At 36.3% G+C, this 20,668-nt stretch overlaps 1 protein-coding gene across 1 annotated transcript in view; it reads left to right on the top strand.

Annotated features, from left to right (window-relative positions):
- CUL4A (cullin 4A) overlaps nucleotides 1-20,668 on the top strand; it is a 58,496-nt gene that overhangs the window by 12,065 nt on the left and 25,763 nt on the right. Inside the window, exons 4-7 of the mRNA XM_072621914.1 lie at nucleotides 2,661-2,730; nucleotides 4,275-4,348; nucleotides 15,052-15,214; nucleotides 20,399-20,488. Of these exons, the coding sequence (XP_072478015.1) occupies nucleotides 2,661-2,730; nucleotides 4,275-4,348; nucleotides 15,052-15,214; nucleotides 20,399-20,488 (397 nt within the window). The remainder of the gene's footprint in view (nucleotides 1-2,660; nucleotides 2,731-4,274; nucleotides 4,349-15,051; nucleotides 15,215-20,398; nucleotides 20,489-20,668) is intronic.

The following is a 20,668-nucleotide window of genomic DNA, read 5'->3' as shown; positions in this document are numbered from 1 at the left end:
AACTATGCATTCTTCCACTAATCATAGAACTGTAAAGTACTTCCTTGTATTCTCTCTCTTTTTTTTTAATGATATGATCTTTTATATTTAGATGACTCATTTATTTGGAACTTATTGTGGTATGTAGAATAAGATGCTGATCAAAAACTATTGACCACTGAACTGCTTTATGGTTTTCCTAGCAATTCCTGTAGAATAGGGAGTCCTTACCCCAGTGAGTTGTGTTCTGGTTTTATTGAAAACTAGAATACTAGATTCATTTAATTCTAGAACTTTATCTCTTCTGTTGTACAGATCTACCTTTGCATTTTGTTTTGTTTTGCTTTTTACCAGTACCTAGTTATTTTAATGATTGCTGCTTTATGTTATATTTGGAGGTCTGGTCATGCTAGATTCTCATCCCACATTGAAGAAAAGCTGAAGAGTTTTTCCTTATTTCCCTTGAAATCCTTGTCACATATTGGTATTAACATCCAGAAACTTCCATGGATGAGGTTATAGCTTACAAGCACAACACGGCTTATAATGTTTGGGTTAATTATTGTGATGATTGCTTCCTCAGTGTGTTCATATCATAGGTATTAGGTATCTTCAAAACACAGAATCTTATTTTTATAGTACTGTAAACTTGGGTAATTTCTTAAGTTGGCCTACACAAAAGCATATGGCATGATACCTAGAATTCATACAGTTAGGAGTTAATCATGTCGGATATGGAGGCTTATGTACTCTCTGTCTCTTCCAAATACACTCAGAATCCAGAATGTAGATGGAAGTCTGTGCCCTGGGGGTTTATAATTATGGGCTCTCTACTTCCTTAAAATGTAAAACACTATTAAATTCCTGAAATGTGTTTATTTTTCCTTTAATATGTATTGGGATAGTTTACTTTATAAAACCTAAGGCTTGACCAGATGGTAAGGACTTCATTCAGTTCCGTTTTGCTACAGGCAGGCTATCTGAGAATAGTTTCTTTGTCTGACAGTTTCAAGTTAGTAGTCGAATGTGAGATGATTTTTCATTTTGGTTCTTTCAGTAGCAAGTTATCAGTGGTATTAATATTCTCATGAAAGGAATTTCTTAGATGATAGCAGGATTAAAAAGAAGAGGGTTGGAGTGTCTGGTCCAGGCGCCGTCCTGTTTACAGAAACAAAGGCTTCTATTGCTGACCTGAATACACTGAGAATGTACAATATGTCTCCATTAGGAAGTCCTCTCATTTCTTTCATAGCTGATGTGGATTGATATTTTTGAGGAATATAACTTCTTAGGGATGTTTTGATGTAGATTGCTTATCCCTAGTCATCAGTTGTATATACTGCTATACCCCAGCACTTTCTATTCAGTTCATTTTAGAAATGCCAGTGTATACAAAGGCAAGTTTTGAATGCAGATCCTTCCCATCATAAAACATGCTACCCTTGTTTGTACCTGATTTGAGTGTGATTCTGAGGGAGAGCCTTCCAGAATGCCATTGTTCTTCATCTAGACCTCTTGATTTATTACTTCTGATTAGTATCTGAATAGTTGATCAACAGGTAAAATTCTCTTTCACTTTTTAAGTCAGTTTACCTTTTAGTGATTAAAATCAGTAGTTTTTAACAAAATTACTTTTTCTTTCAGAACCTGAATCTTTATCTTTTTTAATGTTAGTTATCAACTCCTTAGCCGTAGACAGTGAATTTTACTGACACAAATTTGCAATATTTCATTTTAATCTCCAGTAACCTGAATGCATGATTCCATCTGGAACAGAGGTTCTGAGCTTTTCTGTGTGTTCTGGCAGAGCCTCTCATCTTAGAATAATATTCTTAAATACTTGAAGGAAATGCAAAATTTCATTTAGAAATTAGTGAAAATAAAGATATGATCTTTCCCATCCAAATTCATAAAACAGAGGTTAAAAATTCCTGATTTTGAAAAAAAGAGAAAATGAGTTTCTCTTCACTTAAGCCTATTATGACCTTTCCTGGTAGTGTACAAATGAAATCGTCAGTACCCAGAGTACTGTTCTTATTTTCTTCCAGAATTGTGATTTTCTTCTCTTTTAACCTATGTCTCAGCCTACTTCAGAGCATGTATCTTAATCTTTGAGCGTTTTAATTCCAAAAACTATTTGTTCTATAAATCAGATTTCATATAAGTTTAAAGCATCTGTTTTCAACATGAGTCAGAAAATTGGAGTTAAAGCTCCAGCCTTTTTTTTTTGTTTTTACTTCAGGCCTTTGCAGCCCAATCCCAACTATAACCTTTTCCATACTAAAAATAGCCCATCTTACTGCTGATTGTTGTGACAAAGTCTAACTATTTCTAGGGCTTCCGTGTCTCTAATATGAGACCATTGGGCCAGGCCTTATAGAGTTATAAGTACCCTGGTTTTAGTTTTCTGCTGTCAGGGGGAAGCCTGATTGATGTAGCCTCCTGAAAATAGATGATGGGAAGAGGAAACAGAAGCTGGACTAGGGGTAGAGAGGCACTCAGAAAGTAGCAAAGGATATAAGAAAGTAAATGAAGCATCAAAAACGTTAAGATTGACTGTAAAAGAAGGTTGATGGAAGGGGAAATAAGAGCTACTTGGATAATTATCAAGATAATATTTTAGAAGAAAAAAGCTGAAGTTAAGGAGTCAATGTAATAGTTTTCCTTAGCAGGCGCTGCACAGATTCTCTAGATAGTGTTTTATTTTTAAAGAAGATAAACAAATGCTGGCAAGATCATTGCAGACAAATGGTAAGGTTGTTGTGTGTTTCTGGTATGATCATGTATTGTCTACTTTCACATTCTGCTTCAGTTATTGGCTTGTTGCACTAGAACTGCTTGGATTTCAGCTTCTGTTTTTTCAACTCTTCTGTTGTTCCAGTCCAGTTCCTACTGGAGCTGAAATGGGACAAAAAAGAAAACAGAGGAGATCTGAGTAATTGAGCTAGAATTATATCCTCTCCCCTTTCACCTGGTCAAGAAGAAAGGCTCTTTAAAAATCACCCTTATTTCAAATAGTGCCTTCCACCCATTTACAGAAGACGGAAGCCAGACCTAACACTTTGGCTTAGTCCAAGAGGTGATGCTGTTGAGTCTCAGTGTGGATTTGAGCTGAGGAGAGCTGAGTGCGATATGTAAAACAATCAGTACAATTCCTGAGTGAGGTTTTTAAATTAAAAAATGAAACCACACATCCCCAGATTATCATGCTGCATGTACTCAAATGTTAGATACAAAATTTTTATTCCAAAGCCAAACATCAATTTTTTTTTCCATTGTACATACTTTGGGATTACTTATTCTATTGCCTCCCTCAATTAGCTAGTAAAATAGAGGTTGTAATGTAAAACAAGGTACCTGTTAACTTTTTTAAAAGCTCTATGTGAAGAATCTGATTACAAATGGGGTAGGCTTAATTGTATATGAAAGATGAAATCAGCAACTTTATAAGTAATTTTAAAAACCATTTTGGACATAAAAATGATTGTGTGGTATTTATAAGAAAAACAGAAGCTATTATTCAGAGGGACTCTGGTATATTCTCATCATCCTTGTGTTAACTGTTTGAACTATCATTCTTTAATAGTGCTGGGCTGTTGTTAACTTGATTTCCAAATCAATTAAGTTGGAAGTCATATTGAGGTAGCAGTCTAATTATCTTGGCATTTCAATGGCCTTTTTGCTCTTGAAACTATACATATATCCAGTTAAGTTCTGGGTATTACATACCAATATGAAGTCATCGTTGCACCTCTGTACATATATATTTTGTGGTTAGTGTTTATATGTTTTTGGAATGGTAGTGGGAGGAAGGGAGTCTTTCTAAATAATATTGTCTTTTTTGGTTCTGTTAGCATTGTTTTGACTGAGGTGAGTTGGTGCATATATGTACGTATATATGTATATGCTTTAACAGTTAAAATCTTACTGTCTGTAAGTTACACACTATACTACTGTGTGTTAACTGTTGAAAAAAGACTGCACCACATACATATATAAACATATTGGAAAGAGGGGAGGGGAAACAAACTTGTAGCATTTTCCCTGGATAAGATTTACCATGTCTGTCACAGAATGGCTAGATTAAAAAGATGTAATTTATACTAATTACTTGGGGTGCATGCATTAGGACTGTGTTAAATAAAATGAAAAAAATTCAAAATGAGAACTTTCTGGGATTTATTACTAGAAAGAAAGATATAAAACTTGAGATGGTTAATATCTTCTTAGTAACAAAATTAAATGCATTACATTTATTAGAGAAATAAAAATTGGTGTATGTTTTTAATTTATAGATCATGATTAGAAGTATTTTCTTGTTTTTGGATCGCACTTATGTACTTCAGAATTCAATGCTTCCTTCTATATGGTAGGTATCTTTTTAAATTTCTATGGTATAAGTAAATCTACTAAAAGTATAAAAAAATTTAAGTTGTGTTTTCCCAGGTAGTTATTTTTGGTAATTTGATGGTACCTTGATACAAGAACAAAGCTTTTTGACCTCTAAAGTATGACACAGTGTAGCATCGTAAGTAGAGGACTGGCCTTGGAGTCAGGAAGACCTGAGTTCAAGTCCTGCCTCTGGCATGTAATAATTGTGTGACTGTGGGCACGTCGTTTAATGTCTCATTGCCCAAGGCAACACTGTTACAGATGAGTTGCCTATCTGCATTGGTGGAGGAATTTTCCACACCAGGAATTCTCCCTCTACCATTGAAACCACAGGTCCAGACGAAAGGTATAAAGAATTTTTCTTAAAATTCATACTTAATTTTTAAAACATTTTTCAGAATTTTAAAATGTATCCATTATCTGTCTTCTCTGGAAACATGTATATCCTCTTCCAGGAACCAGAGGTCCAGAACAGGATTGGATTTACCTCAACAGGCTTTGGGGAGAAATCCTTTATGCCAGTCACCACTTCTGCTTACCCAGATCTACCCCATGGTGTGTAGACATTGAGTAGCATGTGCCTCTGGCCTCCTTGAATAGAGTACAGGTAGGACTGGCCAGAGCACAGTGAGCAGTCCAGGGGTGCGGTGAACACATCATCGACACCACAGTAACACCCTTTGTGCAGAATACATAGCCCTGTTGTTGATTTCCTGTGAGATATCGGGGAAGAACAGACGAGGCACACCATATTTTCAAAGAGATTGAAATGCTTCATATTCAAAATGTAAAAAAAAACTTAGGTTGATGTATAAGAAGATAAAACTGTGAGAAAATATTAATATACAGTCACTGAAATATATTACAAATGTGACTATATTAAAAAGACTACAACTGAAAGATAGTTTCAGCTTAAATAAAGTAGAAAACTGAAATCATAATCTGATAGCAGAGTCTTATATCATATGTATGCTGAAAATTTTCTAAGCCACAAAAGAAAAATACTAAAGGATATAGAAAATCATTTTAATTGCTTTTTTTCAGAGATCAACAGTCATAATTAAGATGGTGCTTTAAAAACTACTATGTGATCAGATAAAGAATATTTCTTTAAATAGAGCATCTATATTTCATCATAAAGTTGGAATGAAATATCCTTGATGCCCTTGTAGAAGCAGACTATCTGTTTGGCATATGATAAAAGAGTTTCCAAGATTCATTTCAGGTTATACTTTTAAATATGGGGAAAAAATAAACTTTGAAATATAAACTAGAAACAAAAAAATGAGTTATAACTAGAGGAACATGAAAAACTTTGATAATACAAGTAGCAGTGATAGCTCATTCATATAGCAATTTAAAGTTAACATATTTATACAGCCTCCTTTTGAGGCAGGTTCTGTTGCATAATATTATCCATATTTTTCAGATGAGGAGAAAAGCTCAGAGAAGTTAAATGACTTGCCAACGGTCACACATTTATTAAATGGCAGAGCCATGACTAAAACCTATGCCTTCTGCCACCCAGCGTGGTGTTCTTTCTCTTATATGAAACTAAGATACTCTTTTAAAAATACAGACACACACTAATGAGACTTTGAGACTAGGGTGATAAATAAGACATTTAAAATAAACTGAATTATGTGATTGTTATTAATAGGGCCATGTTTAAGGGACAAAAGTGGGAAGTTTAATCAGTGCAAGTGGAATACTGGTTAACAATATACAGTTTGCTTGAATTCTTTTATCTTAGGAAAATGAATTGCAAATTGGCTGAGAATCGGTCCACATGGTCAAATCATGATATCTTCCTCATAATAAACAGACCTGTTCTGAGAGGATAGAGCGCATTAGTTTATTAAAATGTTTAGCTGAAGATGTTATATACCCAAAGCAGCTTCATCTGTGTCTTACTGATAAAAGTTTTAAGTGTCATTTTGTCAGGTACTGTGGTAGGTCCTGGAGACACAAATACAAAAATGAAATGATCCTATCCTCAAGAAGCTTACATTCATTTGGGAGGCGGGTACAACATGTTAGTGGATAAACACAGGTTTTATCCAAAATAAATACAGAGTAGTGGATGACACTAACAGCTAGGAGAATCAGCAAAGGTTTCTTGAAGGAGGTCGCACTTGAACTGAACCTCGAAGGGAGCCAGTGATTCTCAGGTGAGGAGGAAGAGTGTTCCAGATACGATAAACAGCCTGCAAAGAGGTTGTGGGAAACAGCACAAAGGAGTAGTAATGAATGAAATGTTGTGTGTATGGAGAACAGCAGGGGACCTGTTTGGAACCTAGAACCTGTATTCCAGGCCAGAACATAAACTCATCAGGGGAAATAACGTATAAGCAGCCTGAAAAGATAGACTAGAGCCAAATTGTGAAGGACTTTGCCAGCTGGAGAGTTTGCATTTTTTTTAAGGTGATGAGGAAACTTCTTGAGCAGAGCAGTAACATGGTCAGACCTGCACATGAGGAATATCAGTTTGGCAGCCAGGAGGAGGAAGTATGAGGAGGGAAGAGACTGAATGAAGGCAGCCTCTCAGGTGGCGATTTGTGTACTAGGGAAAGAATGAGAGTATTCTTTTTCTTTTTTCCAGTATCCAGGCTAAATCCCACAGTGACACTTTTTAAGAGTAAATAGGAAATTAATGTTATTCCAGCAGATTTGCCATGAATTGTTCCCTAAATCCACATTTCCACAGCTAGCTTTATACTCCAGTTAAAACAGTGTGGAATCCCAGGCTGCTGCCATAGTTTTCACTTGTAAATATCAGCTTGGTTTACTTCACGCTCTGTTAACATTTTACAGTTTGTCTATAAAGCAAAAGTCCTGAACTTTTTTTTGTGCCATGGTCTCCTTTGACAATCTTGTGAAACCTTTGGATCCTTTCTCAGAATAATATTTTTAAATAATTGAAAAAAATTATAAATTTCAGTAAAAGATTAGTGAAAATAAAGATGTACTATTTTAGAATCCCTACTATAAGGGGTTATACTATAACCCTGTACATGATAGCCTGTATGGATCTACTAGGCCACCTAACATATTAATGTTGTCCAGAACCTTGACTCATAGCACCCTCTTGACTTTGTTTTACAGTGTACACATATATTTTTGTATACATATTTAAATAAATGTATGTACACTTAAAATATATCCACGTAAAGAGAGAAGCCTTGGAACGAGAAAATTTCTAGATATCTCTCATTAGTAATGTTACTATACATTCATGTTTATAAGTAACTTTATTTTTCCATTATGAAGTCCCACTGCTACCATCAAGTATGAAGCCATTTACCCCAGATGGGAAACAGAGTGATTTCTATACTGTGGTGGCTGATCAGGGACTGTAAAACTAGACGAATGGATCCGGGCCTAAGGCACCAGCATTCCCATATTCCTTTGCTCTTCTGCAGCACAGTTCAGGTATTTTTATCAGTCTCTGGCCTGATGCTCTGCCAAACCCTGGTTCCTAGACCTGCCCTCTAGCTCTCGCACCTACCCATCTTTATTTTTACCACATCTACTGAATGCAAATGGAATTGAATACATTTTAAAATTGGAGAGAGGATATGAGAAAACCAGAGTATTGACATTAACTTAGCGAGTGCATAACTGGATTGCTCTCTGACTTGCCAGATCTGCCTCGTTTCCCTGAGCAGTTTCCTGTGGCCTGATCCAACATCTGTTGCTGTCAGCATTCCTTATTAAAGACAACCCCCCCACACACACATCCCCTGACATCTTCCACTGTGTTCTTCAACAATTACTTGTTTATTACATACATAGTATTCCTGTGCTACACAATTTAATAGGACTTGATCTCACCTCTTGGGTGAGGTGACACATAGAAGCTTTTGTGTTTTTTACATTACAGTTGTACCAGAAAAGTGTAAGACGAATTTGTGTGATGTGACTGGGGAGAGTAGAGAAGGTCTCATGGAGAGCACATCTCAGCTGAATTTCAGAGGATAGGTAGTATTTCAAAAGGCAGAAATGGAAGGATTTTGAAGGGAAACTGGAGTGGCATTCTGGACCAGAACCTATCAGTTTAGTGAGCTGCCTGAGTGCCCCCTTGTTAGAATGGCTCTTCTCTCCAACTTCCAGTTCCCTAGAGTGCATAATCAAGGATTTATCTTCTTCCTCACTGTCCCTTCCCTTTCCCCACACAAAGCCAACCAGAAATGTCTCAGCATTGTGCGGATCTGATTCTGTGTCCATAAGTTTGTGTTGAGATGTAATGAAAGTTGTATTTGCCCCTCTTACCATCAAAAACCTAGACTTACCATAAATTAAATAGAACCTCATTTCTTTGAGCCATCATGTAGAACAAGTTGTCAAACTGCAAATTGTAGTAAGACAGTGTGGAGTAATGGATAGTGAGCTGAATTTGGAGTCAGGTTACTTGGGTTCAAGTCTCACCTCTGATACACACTGGCTGTGTGACCCTGAGTAAGTCCCTTAACCTCTCAGTGCCCCAGGAAGCTCTTTCTAAGCCTATAAGTGGTAGAAGCAGTACCAGTCTGTGTGGGGAGAGGGGATTTCCTCATTGAGACTTTTTTATACCACTGACTTCACAGGTGTAGTTCAGAACACGCACAAAGTAAAGACTGTCACGCTAGTGAAATTGTTGGAGTGCCTTGAATTCCACAGAGCTTAATTTAATAAATTTTTAATATATGCTTCCTTGCTTAGGTTGACTTTAATAACAAAGGTTAAAAAAAACAGTGAAAGGGAAAGATGATTATCTTAAAAGCAGTAAATTCAAAAGAATTGGTAGCATCCACAGGAAAGGACAGTTCATTGAGTTTGCGATTGGATTTAAAAAGCTGCATCTAGCACTGGCCGCCCATTTAAATCTGACCGGATTCAGTATTATTCTGTAATGGAACATAAAGAGTCATGGTACCTTAGTCTGCGTCCTGTCTCTACTCCTTGTTCTGTATGTGATCTCAAGTAAATCACTTCACCATTCGGGGCCGGTACTTTGAGATTTCTGTATTGTACATTTTCTACCAATCTGTAAAAAGTGGTCATTTTCTGGGAACACTTTAGAGTCTCTCACATGTCCTCACTGAAGGAACAAGAGTGTCTCAAGGTAAAGTAGCTTTGAAAAAAATGTCTAGGGGTTTGAAAAATGCCTGTGATTAATTTATTATTGGTCAAAATTAGGATTTTGAAGACAGGATTTTAATAGGAATACTAGACATAAAAACTAAAACTAGTTTTTTTTTTTAATTTTCTAAATTTCAGATGATTTACATCAGTTTCAAATTATTTACAATTATTGCTGACATACATTCTTAAGAACATTGTCTCAGAAATAAAATATTGCACGTAGAACCAATATGTTGTATTAATAATCTTGAAGAAACAAACTTTTATTTATGGTCTTTCTTCCTCAAGACATATTTTTAAGGTCAAAGGAATTGATTTTGTATACAGTAGCACTTCATTTTTCTAGTCTTTTGAGGGAATGAAGTATTCTGAATGCATGAATTGTTTATTTTTTTTTTTTTTTTAGTTTTCTGTAGCTTACCATAATCATATAAGCACTGGATCTTTTTTGTTTTAATCATTTATCATGAAAATATTTAAAAAGTTACCTTCTTTGTTAAGCAGTACACTAGATTTCATTTTCCTTGATTGGTTTGAGGTATTTATAACTGTCTTTTTTTAGCAGGTGGTTTTTTATCCTCCTTCTTGGCTAGATCTGCTGGCATTGCTCACTCACTATTCTCAGGAGGAATGATTCTTACATATCTCTCTCTTCCTCCCCCTACCTTCCATTACTTCTGATCTGGAGCAGGCCTAAGAGCCATAGGTTGCCATGGTGAACCAGATGACCAATTTTCTTTTGCCAGTAACCTAAATTGTTCACAGGAAACTTGAGCAGTTTGCTTTCTTTACCTTGAGGAGAGTGCATGGGCTTTATGATGGCTTTTAAAATGTAGAACAGTCATCCCTTGAAGCTTCTCTCTACCTCAAGTTGAATCTTCCCTTATAATAAAGCAAAACTAATAAATCCTATGAACTGTCTACCACATTTCACATCCATAGGCTCTACCTCTCTTCTGAGAGGAGAAAGCTGGGTTTCATTATCCAGGATCAATATTGGTATGACAGTTCTTTTCCTTAATGCTCAGCCACATCCACCTCTTTTCCAGTTTGCACTGGAGTGCTGTCTGTGCTTGAGTTTGCCAGAAGTTGGCCAGATAAATGAGGCATTTCTATACGTGAGTGGGGGTGGTGGCAGCGGAGCACCTGACATATCATCAAATGAAAAAAATAAGAAGCCATAGATATAATATTCATCTTTGAAGATCAGTTTAAATTACTTTCACATCATTCTGGAAGTATTGCCCATCAGAACCCAGGAAACTTGATATGCCTGATTTTGTTTTTTTTTAAAGTATAAAATAAAATGCACAGTGTATGTTTAGGCTTTTAAAAGACGTGTTTTCAGTGTGATAGAACAGATTAAAACAATCTCTACCTAAAGGTAAAAAAATTTGCAGCTCTTAGATTTGAGTCATAAATTTTAAACATTTTCATTGTAGTTGCTAACAATTGTTCATTCTGCTTCTGTAGTGTTTTAAAATAATGCAAACTTTCTTGCTGTGCGTGAGAAAGTATTTGTGTGGCTCAGAAACTCTCTTTGGCATTTTGTGATCACTTATTGAAGGCATTTTTTCTGTCTTCAGGGGTATCAAAACCAGGCTCAAAAAGCATCTGTGTGAACAACTGTTTATGTGGGAATGTTCTTGCACTAGATTTAAGCTGTGATGAAATCATTAAAGAAAAATCCTTAGCAAAGGCAATTTAGCATTTCTATTTAACATGAAAATATTAATTCTGTTTAACTAAGAAAAGTATAGGATGATTTTTTTGAGATAATACATTTGTGATTATAGGAATTTACAAGTGTTAAATATATATTAAAATATTTTAGTATATAGCTATCCTAGGAAGTAAATATTCAAATATTAGCCAGGTTTCTTATATTACAAAATTAAATGAAAGTAAATTGTTCTGAATATCTCCTCTCATGATGATGAGATGTATAGCTAGAAAGGCCCTTACTCCAGTCTCCTCCTCTTACAGAAGAGGAAGCTGAATCTCTAGGATATAGTTGAGGACATTTCCTAAGTCATAGGTTGCAGGTGGCAGTGCTAGGGTTCAAACAGAAGTCTTGTGATTTCAAATCCCTCATTTATCTTATTAGAGTGAAGGTGGTGGTGATGGTGATGGTGGGCAAATGCAGTGGATAGCATCTGAGCTGAGTGTGTGTGTGTGTGTCTGCAGACCCGGTAACAAACTGTGCGTCTGTTTTCCAAGGGCCAGCCTAGCTGTGTGTGCAAAGGCTTATCACCGGAAGGTTGGCTACCAGGTGGTGATTTTTTTTTTGGCCATAGCAATCCATGAAATGGACAAAAGCACAGTACTTCCTTTAGTTCTATGCAGTGCCCTTTCGTTTCTGTAGTGACAGAAAGTGGGTCAGAGAGCACCAAAATTCACGGTCCAAGAGCATCTTCAAACATTCGGTGTTGGTACTCTTAATGTGTGATCTTTGTCCGACAATCAAATTGTCACACTACTGAAGGAACTGAACCAGATTCCTATTGGCATTTGCTACGAACGAAACCAGAAGAATTAAAGATACTGCAGCTAAATGGAAGGACAGATCAGAAGTTGTCTTCAAAGACATAAATAAAGGAATTAGTCTCATCATGTACCCAAAAATCAAATACCCTGTGCCTGTATCTCAACATTTTATTTAAGAAGAAGGTTGGAAGGCACTGGATGTCAAGTACATGAATGACATTAAAAAATGAAAACCATTTCATAGAAATGCAGTGGCTTATGAACGGTCACTTCAGAATCTGCATTGTTCATCAAAGTCAAAATAAATACCATTTTAGAAGAAAAGGATATAAGATAAGAAGAAAATGTTTCGTATGATTATAGAAACTCCAATTTTTTATATAAACCGTCAACTCCAGATAATGGGAATCTTTTTACCATTTTGGGGGATGGGTAGGTAATTTAGCCAATAAACAGTCACCACAATTCCAGGGTTAAAAAGAGCCCAGAAATTACCTCAATCAACAAATACTGTTTCTTTGACAAGTGGAAAAATGTGACAGCAAAAGGTATTACAGACTGGTAGCTATTACAGGATCATTTGCCTAATATTATAATGGAAGATGATGAAAAGATGAGAAGTAGTATTGCTTTATGAAAGGCTAAAAAACAATAGAGTAGAAAAGATTTTGAAGAGCTTGGCATTAGATCTGGCTATACCACATCGTTCCTCGGGCATTTGTAGGTAAAATCAGGAAGTTTAGCAAATAGAGATAAAATTCAACAGATGATAGTTTTTTTAATAGTGACATTCATATATATGTATGTGTCTGTGGTGTACACACAGTGATATATTCTCAGCCATGATTTGGATTATACTCTCAGTATATAGTGAACAAGAAAGTGGGAGTGACAAGGAAGAAGGGTTAGACTTGACCAGATACATAAAAGAAATCTTCAGAGGTGACACTAGTCAGTTCTGAGTGATTCCTCAAGAAACTGGAACTGATTTTTCAAGAAAACTTAAAAGAATCACAGAAACTGCATTTAGAGTGAATATGTGAGAAAACATACTGAACTTCCTTACCTTGGGAAATCTTTGTGAGATTAGGCTAGGTTATTCTTTATATAAGAGATGAACCAGTAGAATTAAATGTAAAACAGTTAAGTATATGTAAACCTAAAATGTTTGCTAGTGTCGTGGAAGATGTTCTTTGAAGGACTCCTGTTGATAGCAAGATTCTCCAAATTTTTTCATGTGACATTGTACAAAAAAGTTCTCCTTTGGATGATTTAATTCAATAAACAATATCTGCTTTGTGCAAGGCTCTGCTGGCTACCACTTTAGGGAAAAGAAATCAGGTTGTGGTCATGGTGGACAAATTGATTAAAAATTAACATTGCCAATACTGTGATGTGTGGCTGATTGAGCAGCCTGTTAAATTAGTTCATCTTGACCAAGCAATACAAATGGACAGTTAGCTGAGACGAGAATTGTTTAAGAGGAAACTAGACTGCATTAGTCTTGAGAAACTATATTGCTTTCAGTAATCCCAAATTGCTAAATGCCTCAAAAGGCTACATTTCAAAAACTAGAGTTCTCCCAGATACTGTATGGCCAATGGAACACCATATGCATGGAAGAGCTGAATTACAGTTAATACAAAAGGCAGTGGAAATGTGTGGTGGACATAGATCATTGGATTTACAATTTATGAAAGACCATCTAGCCCAACTCCTTCATCCTGAAGATGAGGAAACAGGTGTTAAGTGATTTGCCCAAAATCACATAGGTAGTAAGGAGTAGAGCTGGAATTTAAATAGGGTCTTCTGACTCCCAGATCCAGTGGCACAGCCCACTGCACCACACTGCCACTTCTAGGCTTCAGCATATTATCAATAAATTGCATGTGATAAGCAATATAAAAAAATACAGATGGACAGTTTGGTGTTTTGATACCTTCGGGTCATTAAAGAGAATGAGAAAAAAGGCCTCCAACATGTTGAGTAGGTCTTCTGTGGAAGATTTATGGAAAGACATGGATAAGAATCACAGGATGAGAAGGCATTGGAAGGGTTGCAATCTGCATTGGTGGAGGGAGTACCCACACTGATGAAATCATGGATCCATCACAGTAAGTATGCGTATGTATAGATTATATGTATAGCAATGGATCTTAGCATATAAGCAGATACAGAACATTTTAACAAAACTGAATAAATTACTGGTATGTATCTGTTATATAAGGATGAAAGTCTTGATCAAGAGAGGCAGAAAGAAATCGGATTTAGAAAAGTTTGATGGGAAATACCAAGAGAAGTAGAAGGAGAAAAAGAACTCTAGTGAAGAAAAGGAAAGTTAGGGACTGGAGAAAGGTAGTAAAGTAAGGACAAAAAGTACTGAATTTCAAGGCCCATAAAATTCATAGCCAGTCATCGAGCAAAAGTAGTTTGAAGTCCTGAATTTAGGTGAGCAGCATTTATACAGGTTTACATTTCATATGGTAGAGTTAAATATTTGCACAAATTATACCAGAAGGTGGGAGTTTATGACCCCATGTTGGAAAATATGACCTGCCATATTCCATTAAAGCAGTACAACCTTGTTTCTTTTTAAGAATTAATAAGCGCTCAAGCTATGTACATGACATTGCGCTGGGTGCTTACAAAGACAAAAATGAAACAATCCCTACCCATACATTGTAAGAGGTTGAGGAAGAGGGGAGGAAATGTACACAGATAATATAAAATAAATTTGGAGAGAAGGGAATATAGCAACAACTAGGAATAAGCTGAACCTGAGAGGAGGGTGGGTATTCCAGGCGTAGCAAGCAGCTCTGTCAGAGGCAGGAGGTAGAGAATGGCAAGGAAAATGGTTGGCAGTATAGAGGGGGTAAAGAGGAAAAACGTGTAATCGTCCTGAAAGAGATACTATTTAAAGGAACTTTAGGTGTATTAAATTGCTAAAGGAATGTTTTTGACATTCTGATGCAGAGAATTAAGTGTCTTCTTGCTGCTAATTCTGTAATATTAAAACTGATTGTACTGACTGACCCCCAGATCTAACTTTGCTCTTTCTTGTTTGCGCAGGGACATGGGATTAGAACTTTTTAGGAACCATGTTATCAGTGATAAGCTGGTTCAAAGTAAAACTATCGACGGAATTCTTCTATTAATTGAAAGAGAGAGAAATGGCGAAGCTGTCGATAGGAGCTTGTTACGAAGTCTTTTGAGCATGCTCTCCGATCTTCAAGTAAGTATGTCATCTAACAGTCCTTTCAATGCAGCTAATAAATCTGACATTCTGATTCGTACCGTAGAATAAAAAAAGACTTGAAAATAACTACAGTTTTCAATAATAAACTCAGTTGAGTTTTAATGGAAAAAGTGGCATTGAGTAAAGGGCTGTTCTTGGGAGTTGGGAAGACATGTCTTGTGTTCCATACTCTGACATACTGTCTCTGTGACCATTGGCAAGTCATTTAATATATCAGTGGCCCAGACAAAATCTTAACACTACAAGTTCCCTTTCTATACCAGGGAACTGAATTCCTATTTTGGAAGTTCATTACACTAATGAAATCACAGATCCAGAACTTAATTACCTCTTTCTCTTCTTTTTTTTTTTTTTTTTATTGGTAGAAAAACTTTTCATTTAAATGTAATTCGATAGATTTTTCTAGAATGCTTTTTTTAAAAAATAGCTTTGTAAGTCTGAATACATCCAAATGCATACCACTCAAAGAGACTTTATCGCTTTTTTGGAATGTCAGTTTTGGGAAGCTAGAGGGGCAGCATTGTGGTATTTTTAATTCGCTTCTAATTCTGTAACTAGATATCACTGTATAGCATTTTCTTTCATCAAATAACATCTTTGGGGAACAAAATGTTTTAAAGGGATGCAGTTAATATTGTCTTGAAGGTGTTTGGAATACTTTGATTATCAATTTTGTTTTTCCTTTTATTAAGCAAAACCAGCAACAGTGTAAACGTAGACCAGTCTTGTTTTTGATTTTCTAACCTCCCCTTTCTCTTTCCCTTTTTCACCTTTCATAGCACCTTCTACAGCCAGTTCTTTAAAGTTCTGGTTGTGCTCTCCCTTATTAAAAACTTCATTTTTAAATTCTGAATTTGATCACCCCACAAAAAATGAGTATTTCCATATTTACGACAGAACACAAAGGAGGATTGGTCTTCATTTCACACCGCTTGCTTCTTTAAAAAGTTTATGATAAATTCCACATGATACTTACACAGTTGTCTTGCTTATCTGTTCTATTCTGTGCATTTTTTTTTAATGATTCAGTGGCATTCTTTGCTTGACATCACTATTTCAAACTCTCCCTCTCCTTTAGATATTTCCTTTCCTATTAAAAGCAGAGGGGGGGAAACTTTTGTAACAAATAAGCTTAGGCAAACACAACCAAGCCTATGGTGCCCAAGTCCAGAGATGTCTCTCCCTGTACCATCAGTCCTCTAACAGAAGGTATGTAACATTGCCTCATTGTAGCTCTCTGAAGACGTATTTGGTCATGGCTTTTATTCAGTTCTCAAGGCTTTGGAAGTTTTTATTTTCTTTACAAGATAGCAAAGATGACATACTTACAACTTGCAAAATTTGTTTTCCTGGTTTTGCTCACTTCACTCTGTATCATTTCCTACTTCCCAGGATTCTCTGAAATCATCTCTTTCGTCATTTCTTAACATTTCGGTGATGTCCCATTGCATTTAGTTAGCCATTCCCGGGTGATTACGGTTCTGTTCTTTTAATCCCTCCTTAAGGATCAAGAAGCTTGTTTTTCTTGTGACTACTCCTGCCCCAGAATCAGGCTCCTACTTAAACCTCCTCCACCCCCACCCATTTTTCCTTCTCTGTTGATTTTGATGTATTTCTACAACAAAATCTGTGTGTGTGTGTGTGTGTGTGTGTGTGTGTGTGTGTGTGCGCACGTGTATGTGTGTTCAGCCTGACTTTGTCCAGTTCAGGTAAGAGTGAAAATTTACTTGATACCTGGTCTTCTCATCTTTTCCTTGAAGTTTTGTAAACTCTTATTCTCACTGCCCTGTTAGGAAAATTGGCAAGTTCCACCTCCTTCTTCCTCCTTTCTTTTCACCTTTACACTTTTAACAGGCCTCAATACAGAACCAGTCCATTTGGAGATACTTTGATTTGCTTAATACCCTTTGAAGACATTTTCTGAAGGAACGCTTGTGTTAGAAATTAACACTGCATCATCGCTTGCTCAGATAAATTTGCTTTTCTAGGTTTCTCTCAACTCTTAACGTTTGCATTTCAAAGTTCCTAATCAAGGCTTTGAACATTTTTCTTTTCTTTACAACATTGTTGTCCTTGCATGAGTATTTTCTTTAGAGCTGTTGGAAAGTTCTCTTCCCTTCATGTTTTATTTTTTTTCCCTTGTAGGAACCGTTCTTACAGACTTCTTTTTGATACCAAATACCTTAAATAATCTTTTGAATTTAGAAAACTTTTTATTTTTGTTCTAATTTTCTTATCTCATAGTCATTGGTTTCTGTTTCATCTATTTCTAATTTTCAGAATCCTTTCTTTGGGTAAGGTTTACTACTTTTCTCTTCTAAGCTCTTCTTCCGATTCTTTCCTCAAGAGCTTTTATCTCATTTTTTTATTGTCTGTTTCATTTCTCCTAGGTTTTCATAGAGTTGTTGTGGAATATCCTTCTTTTCTTCCCTTTGGGCTTCTGCTTGGTATAGTGAAGAAGTTACTCTCTCCTAGATTGAAGTTTGGGGCATATCGGGGCCTACTGTAATTTATTACAGTGGTCATTGGCTTGAGTTTACTCCAAGCTCCAACCTTAGTCCCTAAACTGGGGCTTTGTGGCAAGACCAGGTTTCACCCACTCCTGAAGTTGGAGTTTGTTTTGGATGGGTTGGTCAGCCCTGCTTTGTCTCAACTCTGCTAACTTCTACATCCTGGCAATCTTAGAGGTTCATAGCACAGAATCTTATAGGTTCTCTGTTGTGTATCAGTACAGGTGCTAAAGTGGCATGGAGTTCCCCCAGGCCTGGGGTGTTGTTGAGTCAGACTGGTAGTGATCTCAGTGATGTAGAAAATCCACAAAGGTGGTTTTCTGGCTTCTATGGAGAGCCCTTCGCTGTCGTTGCCCGCGCCACACACACACACACACACACACACACACACACGTATGTACACACACACACACACACACACACACACACACACACACACACACACACACACACACACACACACACCTCTCTCCCGTTTGGCTTCCAGGTTGTTGCCCACATTGACATTAGCTTTGCTGGAGATTCCCTTTTCTGTCCCAGGGACTTCCAGCTGACTATTACTGTGGTTCTGCATTGGAGGATATTACTTCTTATTGGACATCTTGATCATCATTTCACCTGGTTTAGCTTTTTACTGAAATAGGGATGTGGAACTAGGTAGCTTCCCTCCTTTTAAGTAGCCTTTTAAAAATGCAATTGTTATTTGTCATACACAGATTATCCTTTTACAAGAATTAGTGTATGGTAATGTGCACAGTACTGTGCAAACAGTTGTCTCAACTACTCATTCTTGGGTGATCTAGGAAGGACCTTATATAAATAATTAAGCCACTAACTTTGAAATATGCTAAATATCTATGAAAGGCTATTCCGTGCAATACAGGCATTCCTTGTAGAACTAATGAATTATGGAGATGGGGCAGAAGTCCTATACATAGAATTTAAAACTCAGCCTTGAAATTTTAAGAACAAGTGTGATCAGAATCCCTTCTCTTCCACATTTTAACTCAGGGGAGGGGGCAGAATCCTAGCTTAACACTTTGGAAAGTAAGTACTGCTCATTTTATTGTAAAACTCAAGGTTTGCTTTTATGTTTAAATACCCATCTTGCGGGCTTCTGATGCACTGCTACTAGACACAGTTTTTGCAGCTAGAGGCATAAATAGGTTTAATTTAAAGTACTAATTAACCAGAATTGGTAACATGCTACATCAAAACCTAATAGATTTATTTTTCTCCTAAACTAACTATTGTTACTTTTTGGTGTGATTTGCTTGATTATGAATCTTTTTAAGCCAGATGCTAGAAAAAAATTACAACCTGAGCATCAGAACCTTTTTCTAATTACCTGGACTACTCTCCCAAATGTTAATGCAGGAATACACCACATGTAAATTCACTTAGCCAAATAATTTTACAGTAATCTTAATACATTATGACCAAATCTCCCCACGAATTCAAGGTTTGTGCTTTCTTCATTCCTGCCTTCCACCTACCTTCCAGATAGTCCATTTTAGTGGTAGGGTCCGCTTTGAGGCTTTTCTCTATATTTGGATGTTAAACATTACAAAGTAATAAGGAATTTGAAACAGTAATTCATTGATAAAGTTGTTGCACTTAGCATTAGCAGGATGGTATCGGATATGCTTCTGAAAACAGGAAAGAACCAAAGAACACATCTACTAGTGGTTCCGTTTTGAGCCCAACCTCTGCCAGGCTTATTGGTTATGAGAGAAAAGGAATTATGAGGAAATTAGCTCCTAAATGCCCAGGTGTCATTTCTTGTTCTTCCCTTTCTAGTTCTTGCCTTTGAATTCTACATTTTCCGTTACTCTTTTCTTCTGCAGAGAAGAATTATTCCTTACTTAGTGCTGGAATAGCTGTCCTTTAGAAAATACAGTGTTAAAATTCAGCTGATAATTGTCATCTCTAGAAAAATACTGAAATACAGGCTAGGGAATTCTTGAGGAGGAAAATTAGCACTTCCTCCCATCTCTCTAATATCACAAAAATTTTATTTGTTTTTACTTTTATCTTAATCCAAACACATTGTCAAGATCCCTAAGCTCATGCTTTCTCAGGTCTTTCTCTGTAAAGACTGGTTTTTAAGAATTTTATTGTCTAAATTTTGACTACCCAGGAACAAATAACAAATTTTGTAGCATTATTGTTGAGGAACTGCCCTTTGTGACATTGGTTCCACAAAAACACAACCTTATTTGAAACAATAACATCCCTTGCTGAGAAATTTTGACATTTGGAAACCAGCATGTAGGCATATACCTATCTCTGTCTCAGAAATCCATGTTGGTCCATCATGCCTCCAGGAGTTTAAATGACACCAAGAGATCCAGTCTGGCAGATGCCTAGAAAGTTGTAGCCATTTCAGGGGTATTTGAAAGGATTGTTTCAGGGCCCAGCATAGTGGTGGTGCTGTAGCTGAGAGAGGCAGGGGTACAGTGATAGATAAAAGAGCACACGTGTGGAAAAGTAAATGACTTCTTAGCTACTTTTAACTTTTGACTTATCCTTGTTTTTTTCTGAATCTTGGTGCCAATTACATGTTAAAATTTCTTATGTAACCTCAAATTTAAAACAGGAACAATGACTTTTAGTTTTTTGTCACTAAATAATAATATTGCTTTCTTAGGTCTATAAAGATTCATTTGAGCAGAAATTTTTGGAAGAGACTAATTGTTTATATGCTGCAGAAGGCCAAAGACTCATGCAAGAAAGAGAGGTAAAAATATTAAATATAACCATAATATTTTTGTTTCATTTCAGTACTTGTGCTTTTAATTTTGATATATGTACATTTGCCAACACACACTTTTGAAACTTTTCTTACAGCTATGATCTAGCCAAAATAGAATTTTGGTTTTTAGCTAAAAACAAAATTATCCTAAGACTTGATAATCCC

This window comes from Notamacropus eugenii, chromosome 6 (assembly GCF_028372415.1).
Source record: "Notamacropus eugenii isolate mMacEug1 chromosome 6, mMacEug1.pri_v2, whole genome shotgun sequence".
Classification (NCBI taxonomy): Eukaryota; Metazoa; Chordata; class Mammalia; order Diprotodontia; family Macropodidae; genus Notamacropus; species Notamacropus eugenii.
The sequence above is the reverse complement of the archived record's forward strand: the minus strand, read 5'-3'. Positions and strand labels throughout refer to the sequence as shown.